The 18,931-nt window shown below is 36.6% G+C and overlaps 2 protein-coding genes across 4 annotated transcripts in view; one reads left to right on the top strand and one right to left on the bottom strand.

Moving 5' to 3' along the window:
* Window positions 1-1,320, bottom strand: part of Cenpk (centromere protein K) — a 21,240-nt gene extending 19,920 nt beyond the window's left edge. Inside the window, exon 1 of one of the 2 annotated variants that reach the window (XM_021179999.2) lies at window positions 921-1,320. The gene's annotated coding sequence lies outside the window, so the exon portion shown is untranslated. The remainder of the gene's footprint in view (window positions 1-920) is intronic. The other variant, XM_021179998.2, reaches the window with a different exon arrangement.
* Window positions 1,085-18,931, top strand: part of Ppwd1 (peptidylprolyl isomerase domain and WD repeat containing 1) — a 23,562-nt gene continuing 5,715 nt past the window's right edge. The window contains exons 1-7 of one of the 2 annotated variants that reach the window (XM_021179995.2): window positions 1,085-1,317; window positions 4,737-4,839; window positions 6,995-7,095; window positions 7,229-7,349; window positions 9,215-9,662; window positions 12,168-12,358; window positions 15,537-15,726. In XM_021179995.2, coding sequence (XP_021035654.1) covers window positions 1,122-1,317; window positions 4,737-4,839; window positions 6,995-7,095; window positions 7,229-7,349; window positions 9,215-9,662; window positions 12,168-12,358; window positions 15,537-15,726 — 1,350 coding nt within the window. In that variant the 5' untranslated portion in view covers window positions 1,085-1,121. Of the gene's footprint in view, window positions 1,318-4,736; window positions 4,840-6,994; window positions 7,096-7,228; window positions 7,350-9,214; window positions 9,663-12,167; window positions 12,359-15,536; window positions 15,727-18,931 lie in introns of those variants that run through there. The other variant, XM_021179997.1, reaches the window with a different exon arrangement.

Below are 18,931 nucleotides of genomic sequence, written 5' to 3'. Positions count from 1 at the left end.
TAGGGAAGTGGGGGGCGGTATGGGGGACTTTTGGGATAGCATTGGAAATGTAATTGAGAAAAATATGTAATAAAAAATATTAAAAATTAAAAAAAAAAGAAATAAAGTCATCCAGGGCAAGGTTACTAGATGGCTGCTGTAAAGGAGATGATAGTGTATCATGAGGTACAGTTAGGTAATTTTAAGGATGTAGACAGAGAGGACCTGTAGTTTACAACATCAGATGTAAATCAGAATAAACACCGCCCCAATGTATTTTTTACTCATAAGGAATTTTTAAGTCTTAAATTGCTTAACACGATGCAGCTTTGTTGTTGGACAGAACACGGTAACATGCTCCTAGGTTAAACGTGTCAATAACGCGAAGATGTCAACTCCCCCCATATTGTCCTCTTTTATGTTAATTAAAATCCTAAAGGCGACAAAAACTCTGTCGCACTTGATGAGGAAATTCTAGAACCTATACAGAAATATAAAGATCCAGAAATAGCAAAGGCTCGTAGACTACATGCTAATCGTTAACCGTAGAACAGGCAGGTGGAGAGGAGGGAACGCAACACACACGCCCTTCTTGAATTTCTAGCGTCACATACATACACATTCCAAGTCAAAAAGAATATTCTAAAAGGGAGACCACCTTATAAATTACAGTAATTTCAATATATAGTTTAGCTGATAGAAATCTACTTCATTCTTTTTAACAAAAAGTTCCTTCCAACCCCGCCCCTCGGCTTTTTCGGGAAAAACCCGGTAGGTTCTAGAACAGCATTGGCCCGAGAGGCCGAGAAGCGCGAGACCTCCAGTTCGTAAGGCGTAAGCGTCCGATCTAGGGGGTACCTGGGTCCCCCCAAACCCGCGAGCTGCCATCCTCCTTGACAGAAAACTGGGACCTTTGCCAGTCAGAGCCGGTTTCAACTCACTTCAGTCCTCCGGCCTCCTCAGCGCTCTCGTCCACACAGCCAAGCCGCGCTGTTTACGCGCGCTGCTCGCTGATTGGACCAGCTGCGCCCACCGCAGCCAATCAAGAAGCGCTTCCGGCAGCTGACGAGCAAAAGCTGCGCCGCGGCTCGGGGAAACCTAGTTCACTCGGTCGTCGCGTCTCTTCTAACGCCTCGGACAACATGGCGACCGAGAGTGGGAGCGATTCGCAGCTGAGGAGGAGAAGGCGCCGAGACCCAGAGGGATCAGAAAAAACGGAACTGAGCGAGCGAGAACCGGCCCTGGCAGTGGCGGGGAGCGAAGAAAATGATGATGACAATGAAGAGCGCTGGGTCGGGCCTTTACCGGTGGAGGCAACCCTTGCCAAGAAGAGGAAAGGTAGCTGCGGAGAGCCGGCGAGCAAGCTGGACGGCTACTCCGGCGGAGTGGGAGGGTTGATCTCAAGCACGCCCGCGGGCGGGAGTGAGATTGTGGGTTTGTGCACTTAGAACGGACGATCTTTACTGCATTTCCTCCCTAAAGAGTGAATTGGTGTTAGTATGGCGTGTTAAAAAAAAAAAAAAAAGTAACACCGTTGATTCCTGACTGTCAGAGATGATACAAACTAGTGCTTGCCTGTATTTCTGTGTTTGGATGCTTTTATTGACCTCATAGCTGCTGTGTGAAGTTGGAATTCCTAATATTGATTGAGCAGGTGTGGGAAGGAGCTCTCAGAATCATAAAGACTTAAGTTTTGAACCCTGACTCGTCTAGTAATGAATTTTCAAACTCAGGGGAAGTTGCTTAAGCTAGCTGGATTTGAAGCCATACTCGAGACAATATAGTAAAGTTTTGCCACTAACGTGAATAATAACAAGATTTTATAATATTAAAGGTTGGTAAAGAGATAACATTTACTGTTTTAAAGGCTGTTCTAGGAACTTTTTCGTAAATGTCTTGTGTGTGTGTGTGTGTGTGTGTGTGTGTGTTCGTTTGCTCACGCGTTAATCTCAATTCTGACTGTGGAACTATTTAAAACCTTTTATTTTCAGAACAAAGCCCAAACACCTTAACATGGATTAAACACCTTAACATGGATTATGAGGCTGTTTGTCTCTCTTTACTTCCCCAAGCAGGACTCCCAATTCTGTCCATTCTCAAAACCCTACCTTGTCCTTGAGTAAGGGCTCCTCTACATTCCTTTCCAGATACTGTGAAGTGTCTCTATCTGGAGTAATTTCTCTCCTTTAACTATGCTAGCTTTTTAACAGGTCTAGGTTTTAGGTGCAGCGCTTTTTGAACATTGGATAGTGACACCCTTATAGTTAGCTCCTTACATTTTCTGCCCAATCCTGCTTTTGCCGTCGTGGCACTTACTAGTTTTTGTAGTTGTGTATTTATTCACGTGACTTCCTGAACACTACTAGACTAAGCATGTAAGAACAAGGATCTTGCACTTTGTCTCCAACACTTACTACAGTGTTTTGCATACAAATTTAAATGAATATTTTATAACATTTGTGCTGTTATTATTTCACTTAAATATTACTACAAGAACTGCTTAAATGGAAGGGATGGAAGGATAATTTAGGAAGGAAAACAAAACAAAAGAAAAACCAAACATTGAAATGCTGACATAGGAAACAAGTGTCTTATGAACAATAGAGTTGGGACAGGAATAGGTATATCATGTGAAAAATCTTTTCCCTTAGCCAGATTTTTTTTTTTTAAGCCAACCAATGAAGTATGAGTTTGGGGGGGGGGGGACCCGAAACTACATATAAAAGAATTGTTACAAAAATATCATGTAAAACTTTATCTAAAATGACAGGTGTTTAGTGATTTAAATTTTTTGGAAATGTAGGCAAGATTAGACTTTTGTGTGTATACTTTCACAATGATATATGCTTGTTTGACAGTACTTTGAGTTAAGCTATTTTTTAAACATTTATTATTATTACTATTATTTTGTGTGTAAGGGTGTTTTGCAGGCATGTATACCATGTGGGTGTCAGGTACCCAAGGAGTCCAGAAGAGGGTATCACTGGAACTGGAGTTACAGATGGAAGAGCTGCCAGTACTCTTAACCTCTGAGCCTTCTATCTGCCCCAAATTAAGCTGTATTTAATATTTTATCTGTTATTATTGTGTGTTGGTGGGACCAGAGAGGTGGGAACGCTTATACTTAGTACAGGAGTGGAGGGCAGAGGACAGCCTTGTAGAGTTGGTTCTCTACATCTACCTTTGTGTGGCTTCCAAAGATTGAACTCAGGTTGCCAGAGGCAAGCATCGTTACTCAGAGTCATCTTGCCTGTCTTAAAATAAACTATTTCCTAAGGAAAATAATTATGTCTTTCTCTTCTTTCTGTGCGTGTTCCCTTGAATACATTTAAATGAATTAGCGAACAACAAAAGCAAGCTGGAATATAGGAAAATACTCATTACAGAAAATTCCAATAAACAACAGCATTAAAAAGATAATGGAGCACCACTTTTATGAAAATGACAAAATAAGCAACCCAGGATTAGTGTGACTCCAAATGTTCCTAGGCACGTCCTGCCCTAAAATAACTAGTATATGGCCCTCATTTTCATTGTCCTGGGTTCTTAGAATTAATGCTGTGATTCTAATTAATACCTAGCTCCAAGCTGAAAGCTGAAGAAGGGAAGAAAGGAAAACTTTTTAAGAATATGTATGTATGTATGTGTACATGTATGTGTGTGTGTGTGTGTGTGTATATATATATATATATATATATATATATATATACATGTATATGTATATGTACTAATTATCACAAAATACTGGTCCTAACCCTTACTGTTACTACAAGAACCCAAGAAAGGCTATTTAAGCAAATGTTACTAGGCACATATAAAAATGGGGATTCTATTACGCAAAAAAAAAAAAAATTGAAAAGCAATTTGTCGTACATAATTTTGAGTGTGCCATATAGCAGTAACAAGAACCTAAGATTTGGTCATGTTTAATTTGCCAGCTTAGTTTGATCTTTTTATTTTGAAACAGTGCATTTTCTAAAAATTGCATTTACTAGGAAAATTGATCATGGCTCATCATAAAATTAAGATTTTTTTGATGTTCATCAATTTTCCATTTTTCTAGGTGTTATACTTTAGAAAACTATCTGAAAGACACTCAACTAGATTTGCTAGGATTTTCTCAGCTATAAACATCTAAGTGTTTTGTTTGTTTTTATGTTTCAGGTCTTTATACTGACTCTTTAATAGAGGACTAGTGTCTTTAAACATACATCTTACAAATAGCTGTCAGCTTTTGTTAAATTAACACTTACTACTAGTTTCTATATGGTTATAGAAATTATTTCCATAAAGCTTTATATTTACACACTCATATTAAGCCAGAACCGCTCACAATTATCAAAACCTTTGAACCAGGAGCTAGAAGCTCAGTTGTGAGAAGCCCTTGCTGATCCTGCAGAACACCTGCATTTGGTTCTCGGGACCCACAGGAAACAGCTCATAACCCAGCTGGAATTCCATTTCAGATTCATTCACCATCCTCTGTTGGCCTCACTGGGTTCCTGCCTGCACACACCTGACAGACACTGCAACAGACATAAAGTCTTTGAAACAGTTTTTATATAATCCCAGGGAACCTGACATAGTAACTTCAGAAGTAACAAGAGTTATAATTGGTATTAACAAATACTGAATTTTTGTATCCCATATGTTTATTGAAAGAAATTAAAATGTAGAAGGTAATATAAAAATTTAGAAAATTCTAAATAATCATGTTAATTTCATTCACTAAAAATACTTTTTACCCCCTCCCCCAGTTCTAGAGTTTGAAAGAGTCTACCTTGATAATCTCCCCAGTGCATCCATGTATGAGCGCAGTTACATGCACAGAGATGTTATCACACATGTGGTATGTACCAAGTAAGTGTGTCATACTTTGTCTTTTACATTTTACATTTATCTTATATGCATGAGTGTTTTGCATGTGTTTCTGCACCACCTGCATGCCTGATACCTACAGAAGCCAAAAGAGTGCAATGGATCTCTCAGAATCAGCATTACAGACCTTTGTAAACTGTAAACTGTCATATAGGTGCTAGGAATTAAACTCAGGTCCCCTGAAACAGCAGCCAGTGCTCGTAACTACTGAGCTGCCTCTCCAGCCCCAAGTATATCATAGTATACATTCTCAGAAAAAATCTAAGGTTCAATTATGAGTGGATTTACAGAAGTAATTTGGGGATTTCATAGATTTAATTTTGCAAATTCTATACTACTTAAACAAAACCCTGCATGTTTTCTTATTTAGAATAAATATGTCAGACAGAACATCCTAGTATGTGTATGTATATTTGATGATAAAAATCAGTAATGGCTGGATTATGTTATCAGAGCTTTCCTAGGAAGAAAGTGTATTAAGATAGAAATGATAATAAGTTGGCCTCTTTGGTGTCTATCGAGAAGATAATGTAACTCAAACCTCCTGGAATTATCAGAGGACCTTCAAAATGGATGTATAGGACATTTCAAAGAATGGTAATAACAGTAAAAATGGTCCCCTGATTTTTTAGCTCATGATATGTATAGATCCTATTTGAGCTATATTTCATTAATTATCTCATTTATCTTAATAGTTTAAGAATCTTAAATTTTTCATTTTATAGGTGAGAAAACTGTGGAATAGAGTAAGGGGCAGAAGAAGCTAAAGCAAAAAATTAATATGCTAAATTCTAGCTTTCTGTTCTTTATTTGGATTTTGGACCTGTGAGCAAGTAACATCACATTTCTATTTTTAAAAGGAGCACGTTGGCCATACTAATGCATTAAAATAGGACAAAAATAGGAACAAGGAGAACAGGCAGCTGCTGTAGAAATATGAATGAGCTTTGATTAGGGCTTAGATTATATTGACAGGGATTATCCAAGTTGACTTTAGAAGAGTCTACTCTTGATCTCTTAAAACAAATTGCATTTGAGACATAAAGCTTTAATAGTATAATAATAGGATAATTATTATCTGGCCAAATGCAGTTCAGGTTTGTTAATGTATAAAGCAACTGGTAGATGCTAGCACTGCTTTTCTAACCCAAGCTGGAGAGTTTAACAGGAAGTTGTTTCGTTGTTCTTGTGTTTTGTTTGGTTGGTTTTTTGGTTTTGTTTTTTTGTTTTGTTTTGTTTCTGGTTTTTCGTGTGTGTGTCTGTCTGTGTCTGTATGTCTCTGTGATTTTTGTGGTTAAGTAAATCTAAAGCTATTCACCGTGTATGGATGTGGTGTAGTGTGAATAAATGTAGTTGTCAAAGTACTAGTATGTATAAAATACTTACTATATATGCACTGTGCTGAATAAATGGTTTCAGTTTTTATATGTGTGATAGAAAAAAATTGTTAAATCTTTAGATTCTTAACTAAAATACATTGAATAATATGAAATAAATTTATGCTGGACTTTTTTATATGTGAAAGTAGTTTGGGTGTTTATAGTCTTCTGAAACGTAGAAAATTTTCTCCTTAAAAGACTGTTCAGGGTAGTTTTAGTAATAAATACTAAAGTTTAATGATTCCAACGGAGATTTCCTTTTTTCTTTGTTTGTTTTTGTTTTGAGATGGGATTTCCCTTGTTAAGTTGTGAAAGCTGGCTTTGCACCCTCTTTATGGCCTAGGCAACCTTCCTGCTCCAGCCTCCTGTGTAGCTGGGTTTACACCACCAGGCCCAACTCATTATTTGTTTGTTTAACGGTAAATCCTTTTTCAGTTCTGAACCTACCTCTTGAGGTTCATATTAATTGCTTATATTCCTATAATGGTGCCTGTAAAGGAAAATTTAAAAACAAAGTCAAAATAATTAAAGCCAAACTGGAGGTGGTAGGATATACCTATAAATCCAGCTCCATAGAGACAGGAGCAAGCAGGAGGGTCAGAAATTCAAAACTAGTTAGCTTAGACTACATAGTGATAACTTGTCATAAAAAGCAAAAAGCCTATTATTGAAGTAGTCAAATGGTGTCAGTCAATGTTTGCTTTAACATTACTCAGTTCTGTTTTGGAAGTTAACTTTAAATTTTTTTATGTATACAGAACAGATTTTATTATCACTGCCAGTCATGATGGACATGTTAAATTTTGGAAAAAAATAGAAGAAGGAATTGAGTTTGTTAAACATTTTCGTAGTCACCTTGGTAAGAGCTTTATAATTTTTTAAGCTGTACTGTTTTAAAATTTCTTTAAAGTATTGTGCTGTTTTTCTTTGAGTCGTGGATCTTTATGTTATTTGTATTGACCAGAATGTTTTAATTTTATTTTTTGAAATAGGAATTATTGAGAGTATTGCAGTTAGCTCTGAGGGAGCATTGTTCTGTTCTGTCGGTGATGATAAAGCAATGAAGGTGTTTGATGTAGTGAACTTTGACATGATCAACATGCTGAAGCTTGGGTAAGATTTCTGTAAAGCATGTGTCTGTGTGTGTCTGTGTGTGTGTGTTCAATTTAGTAAAGTAAGTGTAAACTAAACTTTACCATATTATAGGCTATTTTTGAGCAGAATATATTATCTTACCATTTGTGGGTTTACATGGAAAAGTCAGGGAACATCCATGTGTTGTTTGGAGGCTTCTGATTTTTTCATTCAAGTTTTTCTGTTTGTTTGTTTTTTGAGACAGGGTTTCTCTCTGTAGCCCTGGCTATCCTAAAACTTGTTTGGTTGATCAGGCTGGCCTCGAACTCAGATCCACCTTGAAATTTTCAAGTAGTATCACAACAGAGACTCATCCTATCCACTAATACCACTTAGTGAATGGATGAAGACCCATCAGCCTAACTGCCGATAGAATAACTTCCTTGCTATATTATACTTACTTTGAAGATACAAACTTGTGTATTTATATTGATTTTAAACTTTATTGTGTAGTGATACTGATATTCAACTTATGTGGCTGAATAGTACAGAAATAAGACTTGTTTTAAGCATGACTTTTTAAAAGATAACAAACTAACTATCTATATCCAAATTAATATCAATTTAAAAGTCATATCAGAATGTTTGGGAACTTGCTTTGCTTGAAAGAAATAACCACAGACCTTAAGCTACACAACTTTAAAAAACAAGCTTTTATCCCACAAATCTAAGATTCAATGCTAGCAATTTCATTTCTTATGAGGGCTCTCTTCCTACATTTCCTCATTTGGTTAAAGAAGACAGGAGATGGCAGATAAGGGCAAGGGCTCCTTAGATTAGGCACCCATCCTTATGAGCTTATTTAGTCCTAAATTTGGAAAGATGTAGCTCATTTCAATAGTCCTAAAGACTATATAAAAAGTCCTGCTATGGACTGAATGGTGTGTATATAAATCAGATCTAAGCTTTGGCACGTGTTTTGTAAGCAGGTTTTTATGAGCCACAGAAGATACCCAGTGTTACTGTGCTTGTTAGATTTACCTAGCTCGACCTGCTGGTCTTATTCTTCAGCTTCTTTCCCCAGGCATTTGCTATTTTTGAAAATAACAAATAATTGAACATTAGCTCTTTGAGAATACTCAAAAGAGTCTATTTCAGAACTGATAGACGTTCTAAAGGAAGAGTTCAAGAAAGGTTTTGAGCATCAACACCATGGTGATTGGTATAACATTGTAACTTTAAAATTGACTACTTTGCAGGAGACAACAAATATTAAAAGTCTGGAATGTAGACTAAATACATCAAGTTCATTTTTGCACATTGTTCGTCATAGAGCATGTCCAATGCTTACAGTTTTAATATCAAGATAAGGCAATAGTTTTCTTTTGAAAATAGTCAGAATCTAACTATTTTGATTATAAATGTCCCAAGCATGGATTTACAAAGTATACTATTACATGCTAACCTATTAAAAAGGTTTACATATATACTGTTAGATACTCAATGCCTCAGAATACCTTAAGATCCAGATATGATTAAGTTTCCTAACTACCCAACCAAAATAAGTATACAATTCTCCTCTTGTGGTTTGTTGTCATCATAGTTATCGTTACACTGATGATAGTAGAAAGAGGGAATTCAGGACTGGGCATAACTCAGAGGTAGAGCGAGTACTTACTATGCAAAAGGCCCTGGATTCAATTCCTAGTACTGCAAGAAAAAAAAGAGTAAAGAGAAATTTAGTATCTATTCTGAGTAGTTCCTCCCTGTCTTTTACATTTCAGCAAAGAATCCCAAACTTCCTAAAGGTTGGCCAGAGTGTTTTGATATGAAGGATAGGCTATGGAGGGATGCTTATCGTATTGACCTTCCTTTTTCTCCTTCTCACTTTGTAACGGCTTTAGCTATTTTCCTGGACAATGTGAGTGGATATATTGCCCAGGAGATGCCATATCTTCAGTTGCTGCTTCTGAGAAGAGTACAGGAAAAATTTTCATTTATGATGGTCGTGGAGATAACCAGCCACTTCATATTTTTGACAAACTCCATGTATCCCCTCTTACTCAAATAAGACTAAACCCAGTTTACAAAGCAGTGGTGTCTTCTGACAAATCCGGAATGATTGAGTACTGGACTGGACCGCCGCATGAATATAAATTCCCTAAAAATGTGAACTGGGAGTATAAGACAGACACAGACTTATATGAATTTGCCAAGTGTAAGGCATATCCAACCAGCATATGTTTTTCACCTGATGGGAAGAAAATAGCAACCATTGGATCAGACAGAAAAGTTAGAATTTTCAGGTTTTTAACTGGAAAACTCATGAGGGTCTTTGATGAATCATTAAGTGTAAGTGCAATTAAATCAGATTTTACTTTTCTAATAGTCGTTATGTTTTGCTGTTTCATAAAGGATATTTTTCTACATAGATACATATTGATTATTTTCTCTTATCACATTAAAGATACAATTCAGTTGTCTTGAATCTCGCATTCATGCTCTTCTCTACATTGATCATGTGATATTGCTTCATTATTGTTCTCAGCATTTGTTGAGGTGATAGGATTGAGTGACAAGCAGAGATGAAAAGGAAAGCTGTGACAGAAGTTGGGATTCAGAATGAGAATGTGGCAAAAGAAAACCATGTATCAGTAAAACTAATGATTTGCAACACCAAACCTAAGTATAAATGTGTGTATAGAGATGAGCAATTCCACACTCCACAGAGGGCTGGTTTTGGATTTGGGAGATGGCTGCCTAGAGTGAGTGGAAGAACTGCAGTGATTTAAGACTATTTAACTAGTCTAGTATAACAGAGATTGAAAGTGAGATTTTATCTGTTAGTATTTATTAGCTGAGATATTCAGGATCATTGCATGTATCAGTGCAGTTGTGAATCATAGAGGCCAAGCTGTGAATGCCAGAATATTGTAAAAAGATTCTATCGAGGCGTTTACCAAATTGGATATTTGTGAAATGTATTTATATGAATAGATGACTGTCTGTAGAACTTATATCTTGAAAGCTAAGTAAGTTTTCAGCAAAAATAATCATGAGTCTCCCACTACTGAAAAGTAGTCCAGCTTTCTAGGTAAATCTGGGCACATAAATAAGCAGTACCTAGAGACATGAACGCTGAACTGTTAAGATCATGTAGTCATGACTCAGGCTTTTAAGATACCTCTTGTTTTTGTAGTTCTGTATATTTATTTTTCTTCCTTTGTCTAGAAAAGACTGAGATTTTAGTTAACATAAACATTAAACTTATATAAGTAAATGAGATGTAAGTCTAGCTTATTATCATCCATAATAAAAGTGTTAGCTACTGTCTGATGTTCCACGTGTCTGAAATGCTGAATAATAAGATCCTATCTTCTGTAAGTTTCTTGGAGTACTAACACAAAGTATTAATGATGTAACCCACATCTTGAAAATGGTGCATTAAATATCAAAAGTAAACCAAATTCCCAAGCTATAAAGGGTTCCCCTAAAAATCATTGTTTTCTAAACATATCCATCTAATATTAATTAACTGCTCATATCGAAATAACTTGAAACAGTTTTCGATGTCCTAATTTTGATATAGCAAGATAGAGTTACTCAACAGGGCTGGAGAGATTGCTCATTGGTCAAGAGGGCTTTACTGTTCTTGTGTAGGACCCAAATTCAGTTGCCAGTACCCATGTTAGACAGTTCATAGCTACCTGTGTCTCCAGTTCCAAGAGATATTCCGTTCTCTTTTGGCCTCCACAGGCACCCACATAAATATACATGACACACATACAGATGTAATTTTTTTGAAAAGTTATTCAACAAAATTTAATATTTATCATATATTGTTTTCGTGATTCTTATACAAGATTTCACAGGCTATATGTAGCTGAGTCGCCTGTTATGAATTGCTACTATTCAAGTGATTCACTTTGCTTGCTTGTTTGTGGGAGGTGAGGAAAGGGGTTTACCCTGTCATCTATGCTGGCCTGAAACTTCCTGTGTAGCCCAGGCTATTCTGCCTCATCTTCCCAAATGCTGAGATTACAGGCATAGACTAGCAGGTCCAGCTGCCTTGTAACTTGACTCCTTGTTGTATCTAGACCTAATAGACATAAGCCAAAAGTACTATACATAGAATATTCCAAAGCAGTAATAGAAAAATGTTTTTCTATTTATTAACTGTTATAGAAATGGTAATATTTTATGTTTAGTAGGTTGAATAAAAAAAAAACTTTTTTTGCCTTATATGATATACCTACTAAAAATTTTAATTGCTTATGTAAATTGCATCCTGTTTCATTGAAAGTGCTACTCTGAGGCTCCTAAAGGGCAGGCATATCATTTTTGTAAAGAAAGCACTAGTTATATAATCTAACTGGTTTAGTGTGTTTGTTTCTTAAGTTAGAAAAATTAATAACTATTAGTATAGTGTGTTTGGGGGTAGGGGCTGATGGGGATCAAACCCAGGGCCTTGAGCACTTAACCCTTAAGTGAGCTACACACCTGAAGCACAGATTTGCTGTTTGTATGTTGTTTTGTTTGAGACTGGATTATACTCACTGTGTAGCCAGGCTAGCATAGAGCTCACAGTGCTGCTGCCTTTGAATTTAGACTGAGGGAATTACAGCCAGGAACAACCCACATTGGGCTTAAACTATCTGTGATTGAAGTCAACAATTGAAGTTTTCTTTAACTTCCTGTTCATAGGATTTAGAATGCCTCTAAAATTATGTGACTATACAAATTCTTTCTGGCTCTCAATGTGTTCCTTTTCTATTTAGTGCTCAGTTTAAATTTATATATGCACGTGTGAGTATATATGTACGTAGTTATGTTGTTAATGCGTAGCTTATTTCCTAGATGTTTACTGAACTGCAGCAGATGAGGCAACAACTACCAGACATGGAATTTGGCCGACGAATGGCTGTAGAACGTGAGCTGGAGAAAGTGGATGCTGTGAGATTAGTTAACATCGTTTTTGATGAAACCGGACACTTTGTGCTGTACGGAACGATGCTGGGCATTAAAGTAATAAATGTAGAAACGAATCGGTAAGTTCTCCATGATTTATGTATTTTAAATGCAGTTATTGGGGATCTTTCTCCCATTGGGGGAACAATGAGAGTCTTGTTTGCTCCAAAGAGAGAGGAAAGGTCCCAAAAGCCTAAACTTAACCAAATGTTTTGACTGGATCTTTCTGTGGTCTCTCAGTTGTTTATAATCTTATGTAAAAAGTTTCCACTCGTGTTTATAAAATAAATGGAAAGAAGATATGCATAATTTCAAAGTTGGGGGGGAAAACGCAGTTTTTCTTCTTTTTCTTCCTTTAAAAAAAAAAAACAAGGTTCAGTCTATGTTTTGCTTATTGATTTAAATTATCCAGGCTCGTGTTAAATGTTGCCAAATATTTTAACCACAGAATTCAGCATCACATCCTGCTAGACATAAAGGCAGGGCTAAAATGCATAAAACCACAGTAAGTCTTTTGTGCAAATAACCCATTTGGTGTTAGTACAGAGTATCTACGATCAGATACTATGTCTGAATAGAAGCAAAAGAACTTAAAGAATATTTTGAGAAAATTTCTTGTTCCGTACATTCCTACATATAAATAGATTAATCTTGTAGTTCTTAGTAATATAAAATCATTGAAAGCTTGTAAAAGAGTTATAATAATAGGAACAGGTTAAAACTTTACACTCAACTTTTGGTGTGTGTGAGGTTTTTACCAGGATACCTTGTGATTCCAAACTCTAAGGATATTCAAGTTGTCCCTCATATAAAGTACATATACTACTATACTTAAATCATTTGTAGATTACTCATAATTTATATTATAAATTTTATCTAAATACATGTTGTACTATATTGTTTATGGAATAATGACAAGGAAAAATTGTATACATGTTCAGTAGAGATGATTTAAAACAAAGTATTTTTAGTCTGAAGTTTGAGTCTAAGCCGTAGAACCCATTGGTAAAGAGGAATAATTGTATTAATGTTGATTTGGCTCTGCTTTATTTGTGGGTGTGTGCACGTGCCAGAAATCAAGTTAACGGTCTTTATTGCACTCCACCTTAATTTTTTTTGAAACAGTGTCTCTTGCTGAACTTGAAGTTCACCTATTTTGGCTAGACTTGCTAGCCAGTGAGCTCCAAAGATCTGCCTGCCTTTGCCTTTCCCCGCCCTCCCCTCAGCAGAGTTACTGATCTGTGCTTACAGGCTGCGGCCTTTGGAACTGAACCCAGAGCCTTTTAGCCACTAAGCTATCTTCCCAGCCCCAAAGTCTGTTTTATCTTTAATAGGACTTTAAACGCAGTTGTAGGCTCACAACAAAATAGGGGAGAAGGTACAGTTTTCCCATATATTCTCTGACAGCTCTTACAGCTCCATGCAGAGTAATAGAAACCTACATTGACATAGCACATCACCTAAATAAAGTCTACCCATTGTTTACACTAAGGTTCCCTCGGTATTATACATTATATCAAAAGTGTTCTGCTTCAACTGTTCGTTACTCAATCTTGTAACTTCTGGCATGACTACTACTACTATAGCTAACCTTTCTATTTATTTATTTGGGTGTTGATGTTGTTTTATAACAGGATCTTACACTAGTGAGGATTACATGCAGGTGTGAGCCCCCGTGCTCAGCTTACTGCTACTGTTCTTCTCTCCTGGTTTCTCTGCTTCCAGAGTATCACATGTTAGTCACTCGATAATTAGCCTTTTCATGTTCTTTCATTTAATTTCTTTTCTTTCTTTCTTTCTTTCTTTCTTTCTTTCTTTCTCTCTCTCTTTCTCTCTTTCTTTTCATTTCTTTCAGTTAATAATAGCAGTTGAAATTCTTCTACATCTTTCTATATCGTGATAGCACATTTTTTTAAAAACTAAGTACTATCCCATTGTCTTTACAAAACAACTTAATTGCCTGTTTAGCAAGCCAGTAAGGGACATCTTGCTTTCTTCCAAGTAGTGGCATTTATACTAAGTAAAGCTGCTCTAAGCTTCATTTACGTGTGTGTGTGTGTGTGTGTGTGTGTGTGTGTGTAAGTTTTCATCTCCTGGAAAACTACCAAGGAGCTGAATTGCTGGATCCTATGGTAACAGGTTTTTTTCCTTTTCCTTTTGTTTATTTATTTTTTATTAGATATTTTCTTTATGTACATTTCAAATATTATCCCCTTTCCTCATTTCCCCTCCACAAATCTCCATATCCCATTCCTCCCTCCCCCTGCTCGGTTTATAAGAAGCCATCATACTGTCTTCCAAGGTGCTGCCTTTTGCATTCCCACCAACGAATAGCAATTCTTGTTGCTCCAAGCATTTAGTATCCATCAGTGTTCTGGGTTTAGCTTTTCTAATATATTCTAGGTTCTTGTTTGTTTTTCTACCTGATATATGATATGGAACATCTTTCATGTACTTACTTGCCTTTTGTATGTGACTGACGTATCCTCACTTGCTTGGTTGCCTTTATTGGTGATCTTAAGAGTCCTTCATTTGTGATGTGTAACTGCTCTTTACCAGGTTCTTTATATGAATGCTGCAAGTATCCAAGTCTGTAGCCTTTTGTTTTCTTGATGATTGGATTTTTTTAACCTAGTAATACCTACCAACTTAAAATACTGTGGGGACAATTAGGTAGAGAGAGATTTAAGATACCTTTGGGTATAGAAAACAGTTGTCTGAAATTTTTACATATGTTTCTTTATTTTGGGGTAGGGGAGCCCATGCCACAGTGCATTCGTAAAAGTCAAGGAGACAACTCAGTGGCTCCAACTCACGTGTTCTACCCTGTGGTTCTTGGGGATGGAACTCATGTTGGCAGGTGTAGCAGCAATTGCCTTTACACGCGGAATCAAACACCTCATCCAGGATAGTTGACTTTCATTTTCATATGTCAAGCTGTTATGATTGGAATTCTTTCTGGGTCTTTTTTCCTTGCATGTTTGTATAGTACAAATGCATTTGTACAGATGTGTCTGCACATGTATGCAGGTGGTCAGTGGTTGATGTTAAATAATTTTACTGCCAAGTCTAGCTAGCCAGTTTGCCCTGTGGATCCTGTCAAAAGCACTGGGACTATGGTAAGCCTACCTGGGTTTTATGTGGCTACTAAGCATCCAAATTCCATTCCTCAGGCCTGTAAGTCAACTTATCCACTGAGCTCTCTTCTCAATCTAATTCTGGCAGTTGTATTAGATTAAGTTTATTTGTATTTTTCAGGTGTGTGCGGATCTTAGGCAAGCAAGAAAACATTAGAGTGATGCAGCTGGCTTTGTTTCAGGGAATAGCCAAAAAGCATCGAGCTGCAGCTACCATAGAGATGAAAGCTTCTGAAAACCCTGTTCTTCAGAATATTCAAGCTGACCCAACAATAGTCTGTACATCTTTCAAAAAGAATCGCTTTTATATGGTATGTGATCCTCTTGGAGAGATGGCCATTACATTAGTGTTCTTTCCAGCCTTGCTGGGAGTTTTATTTTCTTAGAGAATGTAGGCAGTGATAGCAAACTTCCTAAACACCTGAATCACCAGCCTACAGCACTAATATTGTAGAATTTTAAACTAAGAATTGATTTCTAAGTATTTCTGCATCCTTTCCCTTTAGGCTTAATTTTTTTCCAATCTGACTTCTATTACTATTTGTGCCAAGATGGTAAGAAACTAATAATTATGTTCATAATTGTATTTACAACAGTTTTTACTTTTGATTTGTAGATGTTTTGTTTTTCAACTTTTCACGTGAACCTAATTTCCCAGAACTTATACAGTTACTTTCTCTTTAGACGTGTATGCACATATGCATATCTATGCGCATATGGAATACACTTACGGATTTCCTTGACGTTCCACTCACTGTAGCAGTACTATAGTAGAGCAGTATGTTCCTGGAAGATCTTCCCCTCCTCTGGAGAAGTCACTTATTGCTGTCACTTGTTGGGAGTGCTGTCAGTGATCATTTACTTTCCCAGCACACACAGAGCCCTGGGCTCAGGCCCTAGCACTGGGAGGGGATTACTAAGATGGGGTAAACTCAGTCTTCCAAATGACTTATCAACAGGCCCTCCCGTTAGGCACACAGTGTAAGGTACACAGTCCGCCTAGCATCATATCCTTTACACTACAAACAACTTTCTCAGATCTAATAGGACTCCCAGTTGTCTATTACTGGCTTTTATCACCTCTGTGGCCTTAGCCTTTTTCTTTTTTATTTACTACACTAACTGGACTAGATTTATTCTATTTGTAGTAATTATTATTTTAACTATTTTTAGTTATTCTTTCTTCCAATCATGTTTCTTTTCAACTTCTACTTAAAGGCTCAGCTTCAAAATCTTTTACCTTGAGTACTGAGTCATAAGCGCCTGCCTGTGATCTTCCGATGCCTCTCATCATATGCAACATGTTTTGGGGGTACAGATCAGTAACCTGTGTTGGGAGAATGGGGGTACTTAAGGCACTGCTTTCTTCCTCCAGATGACTTAAAGTTAATAAATAGAGACTCCTGTGGCTTCACTGTGTGCATAAAGTTTAATCAAATGGCTGACCTGTTGGAGTGTGCACTCTGATGTCTCTGCATTGTAAGCCTCTGGGAGGAGTTCAAGCTAACATAATTGATAAACTTATAACATTAGCAGTTTCCCAGCCCTAGTTAGTCTTTTTCCTAGCATAGATAAATTCTTTAACATGAGAATTTTTTTTACCCTTTCAGAATCATAATTTAAACCTCATTAATTATGCTAAATGAAAAGAGTTGATCTAGTTTTGACCTATAATTTAGCTACTAATGAAGTTAAAATTATAAAAGATAATTCTTGATATATACTAATGTTTTTATCCATTTCATAAAAAATTTTGGTTATTATTATTTGGCTTTCCCTAGTTTACTTTAGATGGTTAAAGTATGCATGCTCATTTTTAATATTTGAAGAAGTAGAGAATTTTTTATTCAAAAGTTTCATTTAGGGAACATGAATTTTCTTTCAGTGTTATCAGATATCTGCATCCTTAAACAAGGCTTAGAAGTAACATACTTATGAATTTTATATTCTGTTTTAAATCTAATATTTTGAAATAAAAGTATTTTATAAATTCATATATATGATACATTCATAAATCCCAATTATTGGTGAGAAAATGAAAATTTTTTACTTTGTCCAAGTGACATAATTAGTAAATCGCAGAAATATATTTTATATGTAGGTCATCTGCTTGTGAAAAGTAACAAGTTCTGGCTATGACTAGAAGACTAATGAACTATGGGAAATACTAGTTACCTTGTTACATGTGTAACCAAAAGACTTTCAACCCAAAGGATACTGTATCCCATTTGAGAATGCTTTACCTGTCTTATGTTGGGAAATGGTCCCTACAATGTGGATTGCTCTTGTTCTTCAATTAAAATATGATTATGTCATTTTCCCCTTTCTATTTCATATATATATATATATATACACACCCACACACACATACTTTATGTAAATGCATAAATGTATAAATACAGTGCTTTTAATGTTACTTGCATGTATATGATTTCAGAGCTAATTGGTATTGGATAACCAATTAGAGATTCATCTCTGGGGGAGACTATTTCTCTTGCTTTCAACATTCCTCAGTTGCCTGCAGTTCTTTAAGGTTGAGGACCTGAGAGACCTCCCTATTCCATGTTAGCATGTCTATTGATACTGTGCTTTTTCAGATCTTATTTAGATAGCCATATTGGTAAGATATCATGGGTGATGCTGCCCTATCATTTCTGGGAATTATAATCTTATAGCAGATTTCCTGACCTCTGGTTCCTAAAATCTTACTGCCCCTTCCCCCTCTTCCATGCTCTCAGCCTTAGGTACAAGGCTTACATTGCAGATGTATCCACTGGAGCTGGACACTATTTGATCAGTTGCTCTCTGCATTTTTGTTGTAGTGGTAGTGGTTTTTTATGATTTCCATCTGTTGCAAAGAGAAGGTTTTTTTTTGCTTGTTTGTTTGTTTGTTTGTTTGGAATGACAGCTATACTTATCTTTAGATATAAGGATAGGTATTTAGAATACAGTTAAAATTATGCTGGTTTTGTAAATTGATGGTTTAAGGTTCTCCTGTAAGATCCATGACCACCTACCTCAGGAAGTTGGGCTTCCAATACTGGACATGATTTCCCTCCTCTTGTGTGAGCCTTATGTGCAATTAGACAGTTGTTGGCTCCTCCAAGATATGCGTGCCACTATTGCACCCTTAGGGATGTCATGCATGCTGAGCATTGTTATAGATCCTAAGTGTCACAGCAAGGTCGAACTGTTGGTTGCTTTCCTTGTTCCAGTACTTTGAAAGCTCACCCTTAGGCTGGAGGCTTTTAGCTCAGATCCTCTCCTGTGTCCTAAGTGACTTAACTTCAACCTGAGAGGCAATCATAGGCAGTGGCAATAGCCTATACTGTTTGGGTGCTTTCTTGGGCTCCAGTGACCAACAACTTGTATCTGGTACTGAGATTTTTTTTGTAAGTCTATAGTTTGGGGGGTGTTTTAGTCAGGGTTTCTATTCCTGCACAAACATCATGACCAAGAAGCAAGTTGGGGAGGAAAGGGTTTATTCGGCTTACACTTCCATGCTGCTGTTCATCA

Source organism: Mus caroli, chromosome 13 (assembly GCF_900094665.2).
Source record: "Mus caroli chromosome 13, CAROLI_EIJ_v1.1, whole genome shotgun sequence".
In the NCBI taxonomy this organism is placed as follows: domain Eukaryota; kingdom Metazoa; phylum Chordata; class Mammalia; order Rodentia; family Muridae; genus Mus; species Mus caroli.
The sequence above is the reverse complement of the archived record's forward strand: the minus strand, read 5'-3'. Positions and strand labels throughout refer to the sequence as shown.